General features: G+C 51.1%; 1 protein-coding gene across 1 annotated transcript in view; it reads right to left on the minus strand.

Moving 5' to 3' along the window:
* Positions 1–8,024, minus strand: part of LOC146865684 (uncharacterized) — a 123,862-nt gene extending 115,838 nt beyond the window's left edge. Inside the window, exons 1-2 of the mRNA XM_085632552.1 lie at positions 7,755–8,024; positions 6,908–7,173 (exon numbers count right to left, since the gene is read on the minus strand). Coding sequence (XP_085488678.1) covers positions 6,908–7,173; positions 7,755–7,900 — 412 coding nt within the window. The 5' untranslated portion in view covers positions 7,901–8,024. The remainder of the gene's footprint in view (positions 1–6,907; positions 7,174–7,754) is intronic.
* Between the last annotated feature and the right edge of the window lie 7,170 nt (positions 8,025–15,194).

Raw genomic sequence — 15,194 nt, forward strand, 5'->3', positions numbered from 1 at the left:
GGAGTTCCGGGGTTAACCAGCGGACTCTTCTGCTGGTGTCTGTGTTGGTGGGGTTTTTCAGTGGAGACAGTGTTGGCGCAGTCGTTCATCCAGCGTTCGAGGGCGAGTGCACCTTCGTCTGGGTTGGTTTGGGTCGGCGGGGGGGTTGAGTGCGAGGTTTGTCTGTAGTTATTCTTCAGTAATTTTGCCCCAGTGGTGGCGGGGGGTCTGTAGGGTGCGGTGGTGTGTGGGTGGTTTTCGGAAGGAGAAGTGGATGCAGTGGTGGTCTGTCCAGGTGAGTTCGGAGGCGTGGCTGAAGGCGACGTGGGGGCTTGAGGAGAAGATGACATCTAGTGTGTGGCCGGCGCTGTGGGTTGGCGCCGTGACGAGCTGTTTCAGTCCGAGGTTGGTGAGGTTGTCGATCAGGGTGGAGGAGTTGCTGTCGTTGTTGTTCTTCAGGTGAAAGTTCAGGTCTCCAAAGAGGATGTAGTCGGTGGAGGTCAGCGCGTGTGTGTTGATGAGGTCGGCGATGGAGTCGCAGAATTGAGGCCGGGGTCCTGGAGGTCTGTAGACGAGGGTGCCTCTTAGGGTGGTCTTTGGGTTCGTGTGGATCTGGAAGTGAATGTGTTCGGCGGTGCTGAGGGTGTCGTTGCTGTTTGTTGAGATCTTGATGGTGTTTTTGTGGACGATGGCGATTCCTCCTCCGGCCCTGTTAGTGCGTTCTCTGCGGGTGATCTTTGACCCGTCTGGGATGGCTATGGCGATGTCTGGTGAGGAGGCTTCGTTCATCCAGGTCTCGGTCAGGAAGGCGATGTCCGGTGATGTGGTGTCGAGGAGGTCCCAGAGTTCGATGGTGTGTTTGTGTGCGGAGCGGTGTTGATCAGGATGCATCTAAGCTGGTTGGCTTCCGTTGTGGTGGGTGTCTTGGCGCTTTCGCGGCAGGAGAGGCTGCAGTTCCGGCAGGTGAATGGACGGTGGGTGCGTCTCAGGGCAGCCTTGCAGCAGGTGTGAGTTCTTCCTGGGTTGAGAGCGATGAGGGTCTTGGCGTCGTAGCGAAGGCAGCAGTCCTTGTGGCTGGTGCGGGGGCCAGGGGTTCTGGCGCTGGGCGCGGTCCAGGCACGGACGGGCGCAGACGGGCTTGCCTTAGGCGCACCCGCTGCGCGCGGCCGCCATAAATGGGGAGGTGGGGAGGGAGGAGCAGCTGGGAGGCGGGAGGCGAGGGACGGGTGTGGCAAATGGGCGTGGTGGGGGTGGGGCCGCAGGGGTGGCAGCGGCAGGGACGGAGAACGGGAGACCGGCGCGACCCGGCGGGGCACAGAGGAGCACGAGGTGTACAAAATACAAAGGAGCACAGAGCAAAGCGGCGATCAGAATAAAGAATACAAAATACAAGGGGCACAGAGCAGAGCAGCGAGCGGGGGGCACAGAGCAAAGCGGCGATCTAAATACAGAATTCAAGGGGCACAGAGCAGAGCGGCGAGTGGGGGGCAGGGGGCACAGACAGTTGCAGGAACAAGGCAACAGGCAGCAAATGGAGACAATGAAAACAAACGTAAAGGCCACCAGGGATGAGGCGCAAGTGGAAGCCTGTGGGTGGAGGAGGGCCTCGAATTCACCGGCGGTGGCGGCAGCAGCGAACAGCGACAGCGGGAATGCAGGCGGAGCTGCAGCGGGGGGGAGGGACCTACCAGAAGGTCAAGGGTCGCTCTCCTCACCGCGCAGCGGCTGCCATATATGGGGAGGTGGGGAGGGAGGAGCAACTAGGAGGCGGGAGGCGAGGGACGGGTGTGGCGAATGGGCGCCGAGGGGGGTGAGCCGCAGGGGAGGCAGCGGCGGGGATGGAGGATGGGAGACCGGCGGGGCACAGAGGAGCGAGAGGTGTACAAAATACAAAGGGGCACAGAGCAAAGCGGCGATCAGAATAAAAAATAAAAAATACAAGGGGCACAGAGCAGAGCGGCGAGCGGGGGGCACAGAGCAAAGCGGCGATCAAAATACAGAATACAAGGGGCACAGAGCAGAGCGGTGAGTGGGGGGCAGGGGCACAGACAGATGCAGGAACAAGGCAACAGACATTGAAAACGAACCTAAAGGCCACCACTAAAGGCCCCATGAGATGCTGTCCCCCCACCCCTATCTTAAGTTAACTGCGGTCTCACGTATCTCCCAAAACAGGATGACTTCCATCTGCCTACCCGCTTGATGGTGTCCGTGGGAAGGCCTAATGCCACTGCCGTCGTGGCCGCCCCAATCCTGAAAGAATGAGATGTGAAATGTGCCGTATCCTCCCCCAACAAAGCCAGCGATCGCTTGCATAGGCTTGTAAACCGAAATCTCGTGAGGGGGACTCATCCGTGTGCACCAACAGCCTAACATCTCCCTCCCTCGGACGTACCTGCATGAAATCCTGCATCAGTGTTATGGGACAATACACGGTCCCCAGCGCTGCTCTCAATCGGACCCAGACCCCTTTCCCCAACAGGTCTGTCTTAGACCTCCTCACTTTCACCTGAAGCATTCCCTCCGTGATTAGCACGTCAGCCCATCTGATCCCCCTTTTTTGATCCATTTTCGAGGCCGGTACTAACTCTGATATCTGGAACGCCCCAAAGAAGGCCAAAGTGTAAGCCAGTCGCAGCAGCTGCATTTCATAAGGGGACCAGCATACGTATGGCAAAACTTCCAGAATCCTTATTAACCTACTGGCATCTATAGGTCCCCTGCTGTCTTTCACCCCCCGGGGATAACCGTTCCCAACCCTTCACTGCCCGTCTTACTCTGGGGTCCTTTGTGGGATCCCTTGCTCCTTTCAAACCGGCAAAGAAAGCAATTGGTGATAACTGCCTCCTAACCAATGACAATGACTTTCCAGTGTCTCTCTGCTGTACCACGAACAGAAGAACCCCCTGCGGGGTAAACTGCTCTGCTATCCTGGCCCCCCTCAGGACTGCTAGATAGGCCTGCCATGCCCTCTCATACATACTCTTGGTCTTGGGCGTGATGGATGCCGCTATCAACTCAGGGGCAACGGGGTACCAAGTTTCCACAGCTGTTCCGGGAAGAACGTCATTTGCCTGTCCGCTTGTGGCCATCGGGCTCTGAATTCTGTCAACTTGAAATGAGACAGGGCATCAGCTACTGTGCTGTCGACCCCTGGCACATGTTTGGCAGTAAAATATACATTACGCAGCAGGCAATCCTTAAGTAAACGAAGCACCCACGGACATCTAGCTCTCTGGTTATTCACTACCATGACTGCCGACATGCTGTCCGACCAAAAGATAATGCGCTTATTGTCAAAGGACGAGCCCCTGAGATGCAGCGCCACTACAATGGGAAAAAGCTCTAAAAATGTGATCTTGTGAGTCAACCCTATATTTACCCAATCCACTGGCCAATGTTTCATACACCACTTTGATCCTAGGACCACCCCGAACCCTACGCTGCTAGCTGCATCTGTGTACAGCTCCATATCCACACTTGACTGAGGCGGTTGCTGCCAGATCACTGTGCCATTAAAATCTGTCAGAAATGTCTTCCATGTGCCCAAATCGTTTTTAACCGCCATTGATAACCTCGTATGTTTTAGCCCTTTAGCCGGACATTGCCCTGGCGATACTACATGAAAAGGCCCTACCCATGGGTATCACTAATGTAGAGTGACCTTGCACGCCGCTAGACACTCGTCTATGGATGCCTCAAAAGCTCTCACTTTCCCCTACGGGAGGCGACAGACTCCCTCCACCGTGTCAATCTCTATACCAAGGAAGGTTAAGCATGTGGATGGGCCTTCAGTTTTTTCTCCCGCCAGCGGGACTCCCAGTGCCTTTGCCAACTGCTGGAAGCCCAGCAGAGTGTTCCCGCAGGCCGGTGGACCCATAAACAGGAAATCATCCAAATAATGCACCACATCACGTGACCCCACTATGTCCTGCACTTCCCATTCCAGGAAACGACTGAAGGTTTCAAACACCGCGCATGCGATGGAACACCCCATCGGCATACATAGATCCATGTAGAACTGCCCCTCAAATGTGAAACCTAAAAGCCTAGTATCCTCCGGGTGCACCGGCAGGAGGTGAAAGGCCGCCTCCACATCCGCTTTGGCCATTAGGCCTCCCTCTCCCAGTTTCTGAATAGCCGTGTCAAATGTGGTGAAACGCACTACACAGAGTTCCGAATCCAACCTGTCATTCACTGACAGACCAGGTGGACTTGACAGGTTATGAATCAGGTGATATTTCCCCACTTCCTTCTTTGGCACTAACCCCAAAGGCGAACAAACCAGATCTTGCCTTGGCGGATGCTGAAAAGGGCCGCCACCCTCCCCACTGCTAACTCCTTCATGATCTTTTCCCTAGCCACCTCTGGATTCTGCAAAACTGACCACTGGTTGCGAGGAAAGACTGCAGAAGGCGGGGCACTGGAAGGGATATGAAACCCAAATTTAAAACCTTGATATAACAGCTGAGCCTCCTGCCCCCTCTCATATCTACTGAGTAAGTGGGCGAGGACCTGCAAGCGTATGGGCGTGGGCAGTCTAAGGATGATTGGGCAGGGCGTACCTTGGCCTGCCCTTGGGCTGGGGCATGCTGCTCTTTGGGTTTCCCCCTTTTTTTGAAACACCTGGTCTTGGGGTGGCCCTGTACTCCACAGAAGGAGCATGTGTGCTTGAACTTGCATGTCAATCCCCTATTGCACTCATTCTTGTTAAACTGCCAACAAGCTTGTTTTTATCGTCCCCCCCCATTATCCCCCCGAAAGGAGTGAGTGGTCTTGCTAACCGGTGTGGACGAGTGAAACTCAGTGTACCATATATTGATCCCCCTCTGATCTCATGCCACTTCTGGCCTTACCGCCTTCATTTGTCTAAATTTGTTATCATTTTGCAACCAAGCCAAGCCCTGAAATTCTGATGCGGCTCCGTGAATCATTGACATGTAGCTTATCAACTGCGCCACCAACCCTGGGAACCGCTCTACCATGATTGCTGCGTAGATCACGAACCCAGTAATCCAATTCTTAATAATACAGAAGCTTATAAAACGCGACAGCTACCCCAAACAGGGGCGTCCCGGCGCTAAAACATCAGGCACTAGCAACAAACAGAGAAGAAAGAAGAGCCACCTCAGGTGGGATTAGTCTGGCTTGAACAGCCAGGTCTTCAATGCCTTCCGGAAGCCAAGTTCTGTGTTAGCCTGACGAAGGAAGCCTGACAGGGAGTTCCACAGTGTGGCTGCTCTAACCGTGAAAGTTCTGCACCCCAGGCGCGATTTCCTAAAGTGGCAGGAATGTAGCAGGTGTTGGGAGTTTGAGCGCAGCGCGCGGGTCTGTTTGTAGGGGCGTAGTCTATCTTCCAGATAGCTCGGACATCTTCCACTTAGAGCCCTGTAGGCCAGGGTCATCGCCTTAAATACGATTCTCTTCTCTACTGGAAGCCAGTGGAGTTTCAAAAGGTGCGGAGAGACGTGGTCTCGAAAAGGCAAGTGACAGACCAGTCTTGCAGCCGCATTCTGTACCATCTGGAGTCGATGAATCGCGTATTTGGGAAGACCAAGGTACAGGGCATTTGCGTAGTCCAGCCTCGAGGTGACTGTTGCATGGACTACTGTTTTACGACAGTCTTCAGGTAAGCAGTGCAACATTTTTCGTAGGTTTTTTAGTTTGCTGAAGCAAGTTGCTGAGACTTGCTGTATTTGAGCTAAGAAGGAGAGATCAGACTCCCATTTCACCCCTAAGTTCTGGATGCATTTGGCGGGGGCGGGAGGTGAACCCATTTCTTCCGGCCACCACAACTCTGCATCAGGGACAACGCCCTGACCGAAGAACAATACCTCGGTCTTCTCCGCATTCAGTTTTAATTTGTTTGAATTCATCCATACCGCGATGTCACGTAGGCAGCCCCTAAAATTCTTAAAGGCCTCTGCCGTTTGCTCTTTAAAAGAGAAAAACAGCTGGGTGTCGTCAGCATAAGAGATCGCTTTAACACCCCAATTGGCGATCAAAGAAAAGAGCGGAGCAAGGAAAAGATTGAAGAGTGGGGGGCTCCGGGCCGATCCCTGTGGGACGCCACACCATAGCTGTTTAGGAGCGGACTCATATGGCTTAAGGGCGACCCTTTGAGTGCGGCCACTCAAATAAGATGACAGCCAAGACAGAACCTTACCCCCAAGGCCTGTAACCTCTGGATCAGTATGGAATGGTCCACGGTATCAAACGCCGCAGACAGATCCAGAAGCACCAGCATTGCCGAATCGCCTGAGTCCAGTGCCCATCTGTCTGACTTTGCAAATTCTTGATAGGCCATTCCACCCAAACATTTTTCTGTTTGACTTCACCCTCCTTGCCTGCCCTGTTCTTCCCAGGTACCACACCCACATTGATCAAATCAAATACATCTATGAATTCTCCCATGAATATCTTCTCTCTGGTTTCTGCCGGTACATACAATGTAATACCTGCTGACGGTGCTAGCGCCAATGACGAGGAACCATAGATCACCGGGCTTTGTGTCAAGTGATGTTGACCTGATACCACCGCCCCTTGGGGACCCGGTGGTGCAGGCGGGGTTTGCCCTGGCAATCCTGCATTATTGATTGGACTTTGTGACGCTGCCACCACCACCATGGGAGATTGTGCCACCCACCTGACTGGACCCAAACTTGCGCCATTCCACTGCCTTGATGTGCTACCACCGGTGCGGGAGCCAGCGTGGTCGGTATTGTTGCCACCACCATCTCTCCTTGTATTTGCGAGGCAGGGGCTGCCGCTGCCAGTATTGTCGGTTATGCTATGGGTGGTGCTAAGCTCTGTCAAAGCCCCTCTACCGGGATCGGTTCCGCATTCACCTGACCCTTCTGCGCAGCAGCGCCAGAAGCCTGACTATTGTCCGTGTTTACCAGGGGTTGGCCCACTGCCACTGCCTCACCTGAAGTGCTCGCCCGCGCTTCAACGACCTTCTTCGCCTTTTCCTGTTGCGTATCTCGGAAACGTTTGTGCATCCTTCTTGTGCGTTTGGACGATGGAACCTCTTGCTGTGGACTCCCTTCGACCCCTTGAGTCAATGTTTGTAGGGCCCAGTCAATGCCGCCTTTCTTTTTTCGACTTCCCACAAAGCTGACAGACATCGAAATTCTTCCAATGTAGCGGGAGCCTCCTTGGCTCCAGGTGCCCGCTTTGGTGGCATCCTGCCCTCTAAATAAAGCAAAAAAAGAGTTACAAGGCGCCCCTTGCGTTCTTCCCCTTTGCCCTCTTGACGGGCCTTGCATGAAGCGCTTGCCTTGCTCCCCACTGTCCACATGCCCCGCCCTCTTACCATGGACAAAACCCCCCTTAAGCATAACCACTTTTCCCCCCTTACGCATAACCCTAACTCGTTCACTGGGGGGGTGAGGTACAAGGTAGCCACCTCCCTGCATCCGCACTCCCAGCTGCGCGCACCCATCCTCCGAGTTAAACCGGGGCCCAACACCCTGTACAGCATCTGCATTAAATTTGGTGCAAAAATATTACTTTGTGCCTTGACTACAGGGGCCTCCCGCACTCCCTGTGCCAACTCCCATTACCACCAGCCCAGCACCTACTGAATTGTCCGCAACCCAGTTCATGTAAGGACATGTGACCAAAAACCCCGTTAAAACGACCCAAAAGTTGCTCTGTAAACATAATCCTGCCCTGGCAATTCCGAGTGTAAAATGAATCTCGAAAGGTACCTTTAATCGTGTACCTTATCCTGAATTGTTCCAAATCTGGCAATCATCCCCGTAAAAAATTACCTAAATAAGCCTCCGTTTGTTCCCCGATTGCGCCCCCGGGCCTCGCCTCCGCATTCCTTCCTCATCGGCACAGGAGGCGACGCCATCCAAAGTGAATGCGTGCTCAGGGTCCCGCGTTTTAATTTTCTCTCCTTTGCGGGGTACATGGGAGCCAAGTCGTACTCTACTGCTGGCCGTCGGTGAATAATAAATATGCCCGCGCATGCTGTGAGAGCAGCAACTGTCTCGCGCCTGGAAACCTCCCCCAAGCGCAGGGTGCCCTGTTCACTGCACAGCACTACCGCAACTCTCCAGAGAGCACCCCCCCCCCCCACCCCCCCACCGAGCGCCACATTCAACCCGCACACCACGCCCAACATACCTCAACCAAAACGCGCAAAACCAATTCAAATTCCCACGAGCTTGCACTCATACCTACACGTCACTTACGCAGCTATGGCCCCCTCATCTTGATGCTCCGATTGACCGGTCGCTGCCACTCCACACAATTCGTTGCGGTGTTGTGTAATATCAGGTATCCCCTTCCGATCGGGTATCCCCTGCTCTTCGGCTTCTTTCGGGACTCCTCCCACCTCGCACACAGTGGCTGCGTGCTCCTGTTACGTCATCCACGCTCTTCTAGTCCCTGCCCATCAGAGCCTCTCTTGCAAGTTGCAGGAGCAGACAAAAGAGCAACACGCCGAGCTGGGGATTGATTTAAGGTGCTCGTGTACAGCGCTCCAATACCTTCGGGTCGAGTTCGCGCTATAGAAATATGCAAAAAAAAAAAAAAAAGTACGACCGCTCCAACTAGTGGCTTTGAGCATATGGTAACTCTCTGGATATAGCCTATTATGTGATATAATGCACGCCCGGCCAAATCAGCGAATCCTATCCAGTGCCCTCCTCGTTGCTCATTAATTAAGTTTACCGTAGATAGTCTCTGAGTACCTTAAGTTTGACATGCTTAGGAGAGGGTTTATGCTCCTACGCACAAGGGTGTAGATTCAAAGGGTGAGGGAGTGTCATTGTGATACTATGCCACCCCATATAAATGTATTTTTTTTGTAAGTAGTTCGGTACAGGGGCCTATGGTGAGGTGTCTGTCGGATTTTCCCAGAACTTTTCTGATACAAAGAGACTATTCACATTCATTCACTGCTCTCTCTGTTTTGAAAGTCTTCCAAAAAATTTAATTTCTAAAATATTGTGTTTTTTCCTCACTTCGTACCCCTACCAATCTACATTCGTTTCCTATTCCACTGCCCATTCAGTCCCTCTAATGTACCCTGCTAGTCATATAATGCATTTTAATATTAAATACCAGCGTGATTGTTGAACATCTGAAGATCATCCCCAACCCCACCTCCTATTTACCGATCATGCTACGCCCCTGCATACGGAGTGCAAAGTTAGTAGAGGCCCTGCTAGACAATTAGGGCACATTGATGCTTTATCTATACAGGTGTGTAAGGGGCACGGGTCCCAACGGGTTTCAGAACAGGTGTTGTGTAATATCTGGTATCCCCATCACATCCTGTATCAACATCCCCAATATGTGTTGTGTTATATTTGATATCCTTATCGTATCATATATCCCCTGCTCTTCAGCTCCTTTCAGCACTCCTCCCACCTTGCACACAGTGGCTGCGTGCTTCTATCAACCCTCTTAACGTCATGCACACTATTTTCTACTCAGTGCCCATCAGAGCCACTCTTGCAGGAGCACACAAAAGAGCACCACGCCAAGTTGCTGATTTATTTATGGTTCATGTATCATCACTCCAGTGCTTATTTTATTTTTACAGTAATTTATTTTAGCAGTAGACAAAAAAAACTGGCATAATGTTACAGACTGCAGCAAATTTTACAAACCAGTACTGTCATGTAGGAAGCTGGTCTGTATATACTATACCAAGTAAGGAATGGGGTGTGCAGAGTCCAATGGATCCCAAGAGGTATGTCAGAGGATAAAGTAGATAATACTTTACTCTCTTTTGTGTTATTGTGTTTGAGCAGTCAGGCTTATCAGAGGATAATGTTAAGCATTTGTTGTACACTCTCATACCAGGAATTATGTCACACGCTCAACAGACTGAATCTCAAACAATTGTTTTTTAAAAAAGGGGTTACTTTATTTTTTTTATTAGAACCAAATTTTACTCAGTAGCAGGTAAGTGATACTTTTCATGCAATACTTTTCAAGGTACAGTGTGCACTGGTTTTGTAGAAACAAACAAATTATTTTTCAGTCGAGAAAATGGGTTGTAAGCCCTTAAGAGTACTTGTAATTAATTCTAGATTACTTTCTAGTTACTTTGTAATTACTTTTATGGTTTTACAGTTTAAACAACACAGGGCATCAGTAAGCAGGTTAACTTTTTTGAAAACACTAAGTAACTTTTGTTGCAGTACCAGACAGGGTCAATACTTGACAATATTTTTCAGAGAAAAAGCCACCATACAATCCTATGGAGAAAAACAAAGTGTTAAGTTTGCAGGTAATTAAACTGTTTTGTTAACTTTGCTTTGGATCGTATAATCAAGCTTCCCCAAGGTTCAGGTTTGCATTCCAGGTGAAACACCAACGGCACTAGGACGGCCGGGAGCAGAGTGCAGGTTGCAATGGTAGCCAATGTGGCACCTCAATTTGGGGCTGCTCACGGGCAGGCCACTGTGTCTTGGGAGGCAAGCTCTTGGGGTTAAGGTGAGGGCAAAGGGGGTCCCAGGTTAGCACCACAACTGCCTCACCAGCGGTGCATGGGCGGCCGGGTGCAGGGTGCTTAGGCGGTGTTGGGAGCCCAATGCATTCCTACGGGGATTGCCGGTCAAGGAAAGAGACTGCAGACTGGAGCCAGTGAGCTAATGGTTGGAGGGCGAAGTTGGAAAGTTGCTGGACACCAGGACACCATAGGTCGGGCACTTCATGACTCAGGGGCTGCAGGTGCAGGGGTGTCTTTTCGTGTCGGGTTCTCCTCACCGGTTCTGGTTGCGCTTGGGGGGACCCATCAGGGTGAGGCTGCAGGCGTTGAAGAGAAGGTCAGAGGAGGGTCGTCCAAAGCTGGATCCCAGGTCAGGATCACCGTGGGGACCTCACTGGGGTGTTGGGTCACTCGGGCCATGGGCTTCGGGTGCAGAGTGTTGAGGACTCACAGTGTCAGCTGTGGTCCTGGTTTGGGTTGCTTTTGGACAAATACGGTGACTACAGGAGATCTGAGTCTTTTTGGAGGGCAGGACAGGACCCTGGGGTTTTTGGAGACTGCAGGACCCATCGGTTTTATCTTGTAGGGGTTCCAAAGCAGGAGACAGGCAGGTAGGGCTGTGGCCAAGGCAGTTGTCGTCATCCTCTTTTCTGCATCAAGGCTCTTTGGTCCTTCTTCTTGCCGAGTTGAATCTGAAGAGGCAAGGTTCAAGAGTCCCCCTAAACACTAGATTTAGGGGCATTACAGGGGTGTTCAGGTCGGGACCAATGGTTCCCTTCCCTGGGGTGTCTACATCCCCTAGTGTGCCACCGTCTAGGGGGAGGGGGGCATAGGACTCTTCCTGATTGGAGAAGTCCCCTCATCTACAAGATGGAGGGGACTGAGATGTGTACTTCACTTCGCCTCCCCCACCTGAGGTTGGCGAAGGTGGGCACAACATCCTTCCGGGCTAGGTTTTCCATCTGATTCTCCTGCCCAAAGTAGGGGTCGGAACCGGTGGGCACCAGTTGCTTATAGCAGCTAAAGGCTAGGGGTAGCTAACAAAGGTGGCAGGCCTTTGAAGCCTCCCCTTTGTGGACCCTACTCATCCAGGGGAAGGAGGCATGACACCTCTGCCCAGGATAGTCTTTCTTGCAGAATCCAGAGAGCGGAGGCTCTCTACCCAGGGGTCCGAAAACTGTTCTGGTGGTGACAGATGGCTGACAGCCAGTCAGAAACCACACCTGGGCTGGTCATTTTTAAGGGGTCATGTCTAAGATGCCCTCTGAGTGCATTTTACATTAAATCCCACCACACTGGCATCAGTGTCTGTTAAATGTGCAGAGAAGCTTTGTACCAAACTTCCAAGTTTTCAGTGGAGCCATTTTGGGGCTGTGGAGTTCATGACAAACTCCCAGCCCCTACACTCAAGATGGCTTCACTGCACTTACAATGCCTGTGGATATCACAGACACTGTAGGGATGGGATGGTGCATCCTGCCTTCAGGGCTGTACGGCCTGCTAGAAGGGTGTCTTGCCCATGCCACAAGCAGTGTTGGGAGGCATAGCACCCAGGGATGGGTGCCATGTCGACTCTTCAGGTTAGGCTGCACCAGAACGCTCAGCCTGCAGTGGCAGTGTGTGGATGTTCAGGTGAGGGGTCTCTAAGGGTGGCATACTACATGCGGCAGCCCTTAGAGGCCCTCTCTGGTCAAAAAGCCCTTGTTCACAGGGGTATCTTTTACAAGGGACTTACAGGTGGCCCAGAGATGTGCCAATTCTGGATATAAAGGTACAGTTTTGGGGAACAAACACAGGCACTGGGAACCTGATTGTCAGGGACCCAGGGCACACTCAGTCAAGTTGGCATCAGGTATCTGGCAAAAAGTTAGGGGTAACCATGCAAAAGGGGCACTTTCATGAATATCAATACTGTATCGATTAAGGCCATTAAAGTAAAAAACTATTTGGGAAATTTAACAGAGATTTGATCAGCGTAACACTGTTAGTGACTGAGATTATTTTTCAGAAGCATATTTTTTGTGTGCAATTAATTGAAGGATTATGGCTAAGAAATTATACTTTTTGGAATAGCACTTACTGCAAAAGGGTGATGCATTTCCTGCTAAGATGTGCTCCCTTGCAAAAACTGTACTTTATTTTACATCCCAAACGAGGACTTCTAAGACTGGGAGACACCCATGCAACTAAAACAATCAATCAATTAGGGGAAATACTAGCATGCTACTTACATGTGAGGGTCTCAAGGTGCTGGGGGGAGGGGGCAGGTCCAGTCAGTCGAAGACCCAGGTTCTGTGGATCTTCCTGAAGATGTACAGGGTGGGGGCTTGCCTGGTGTTGATGGGTAGCTTGTTCCAGGTCTTGGCCACAATGTAGGGAAAGGTTATTCTGCCTGTTCTTGCTCTGCGGATACGTGGGGGTTCGGCGAGGTGAACGGATCAGAGTTTCCTCTTGGGTGTGTGGGAGGAGATTCTGTCATTGAGGTATTGGGGTCCGGTGTTGTAAGCATGGGTGAGTATCTTGAAGGTTACTCGTTTCTCAACGGGGAGTCAGTGAAGGTTGCTCAGGTGCTGGGTGATATGTTCGTGTCGAGGGATGCCAAGGATGAGTCTGGCTGCAGTGTTCTGTACGCTCTGGTGTTTGCGGAGTAGAGACTTGATGATCCTGGCATAGAGGGCGTTTCCATAGTCCAGTCTGCTGTTTGAGTGTGTGGTTGATGGTCTTCCTTGATTCGGGGGGGGGGGTATCCATTTGAAGGTCTATCGGAGGATGCGGAGGGTGTTGAAGCAGGTGGAGGCAACGGCATTGACCTCTTAGGTCATGGAGAGGGAGGAGTCGAGTATGATGCAGAGGTTTCTGGCGTGGTCCATGTAGGTGCAAGGGGTTGTCAAGTGCGGTGGACCACCAGGATTTGTCCCATGCATAGGGGGTGGGTTCAAGGAAGAGGACCTCCGTCTTGTCCGATTTGAGCTTCAGGCAGCTGTTGCTCATCCCGGATGCAACATCTTTCATTACTTCATGGAATTCGAGTCTGGTTGTGATGGGGTCCTTGGTGAGGGAGAGGATGAGTTGTGTGTCATTGGCGTAGGATACTATGCTGAGTCTGTGCTGTCTGACGATGGCAGCGAGGGTTTCCATGTAGATGTTGAAGAGCATGGGGCTGAGCGATGATCCTTGGGGTACTCCGCAGTTGATTTCCGTGGGTTCGTAGAGAAAAGGTGGAATTCTGATTCTTTGGGTTCTCCCGGCGACGAAGGAGCAGAGCCATTCGAGGGCGTTTCCCAGAATTCTGGCTTCATGGAGTCTGGCGGTGAGTGTGTGGTGGGAGACGGTGTTGAAGGCTGCAGAGAGGTCTAGTAGGATTAGTGCACCGGTGTGTCCTTGGTCGAGGAGGGTGCGGATGTCGTCTGTGGTGGCGAGTAAGAGGAGTGAGATGGGTCGGTAGATTTTGAGGTCCGTGGGGCCTGCTCAAGGCTTCTTGAGTATGTGTCTGACTTCTGCGCTTTTCCAGTCGTCGGGAGAGATGCAGTTTTGAAGGTGGCTTTGATGGTGCATCGGAGTTCTGGAGCGATGGCGGCGGTTGCTCTGTGGAAGATGTGCGGGGGGCAGGGGTTTGTATGGGCTCCTGAGTGGATGCTTTTCATGGACTATGCAGTGTCTTTGGTGGTGACCAGGTGGTCGGTTGGCTGGTGTTGCTGGAGGATGGAGTGGTTTTGGAGTCAGGTCTCTGTTTGTTGAAGTTGGGCCTTTCTCTTCTGATGGAAGTAGGAGCCGAGCTTCTTGCAGAATTCCTGGGAGGGGGTGATGACAGTTGTTTCGCTGCTGGGGGGGGGAGGGGGGGGGATTGCTGAATTCCTGGATAAACAGAGGCATACTCTGTTGTGTGCTCAGTAGGACTTTACAATTTTAAAACGCACTTTAATACGTGTCCATATCAGTATTGAAAATAATGTTTTAAACCATACTGGCAAAAATGCAGATCGATTTCTACACAATGACTATGAAAATTTATAAGTAATGCCATTGATGCGGTTTGCTGTTTATATTTCGGATTTTTCCTCACTTTTCTTTCTCCAAGAGTATTTCCTTTTTCCTTATTTTTTTTATTTTTTTTATTTGTATATTCAGGGTCCCTGGTACTCTGCAGCCGGAGAGCGTTAAATTATTTTGCAGTGTTGGCTAAATTATCATGTGGCAAAAGCCAAATTATGCAGAATAATGCAGCGATGTTTTTGATACTATCATTATTTTATTTTTACATGTAACACATGTTAATACTGTTTGGGGAACAATTTCACATCACTAGTATCAGTTTAACAAACACATACAGAAATAGGCAACTGAAAGATGACCAGTTAACCTGTGTGGAGGACAATTCAAAAGACCTGCATTCATGTTTTTAGTTACTTTTTGTCTGTTTGAGCTCCAATGTATTTATTAATATCTGTAGATTGTGCAGCTGATAATGTATTATGTGGCAAATCTTTTATTATGTCAAAAGAGCTGCAGCTGTCTAATCGCATAATTCCATGGTCATCTAATTTTTCCACAGTGCCTTTCAGTGGTTCATAAATGTTCAGGCTCCATGTCCCTGATAGCTTTTGATTTTGAGCCTGTCGTGCCTCTCAATGCTCCAGTGCGGCCAGCAGAGCTGACCTTTAGCATGGGCGAGGTGTGCCCAGGTCCAGCGGACCAATATTCTGAGGGGTGCACATAGCTGTGTGTATTACAGTAATGCTAACAGTAGCAGCTGTGTCAT

This window comes from Triturus cristatus, chromosome 2_1 (genome assembly GCF_964204655.1).
Source record: "Triturus cristatus chromosome 2_1, aTriCri1.1, whole genome shotgun sequence".
In the NCBI taxonomy this organism is placed as follows: Eukaryota; Metazoa; Chordata; class Amphibia; order Caudata; family Salamandridae; genus Triturus; species Triturus cristatus.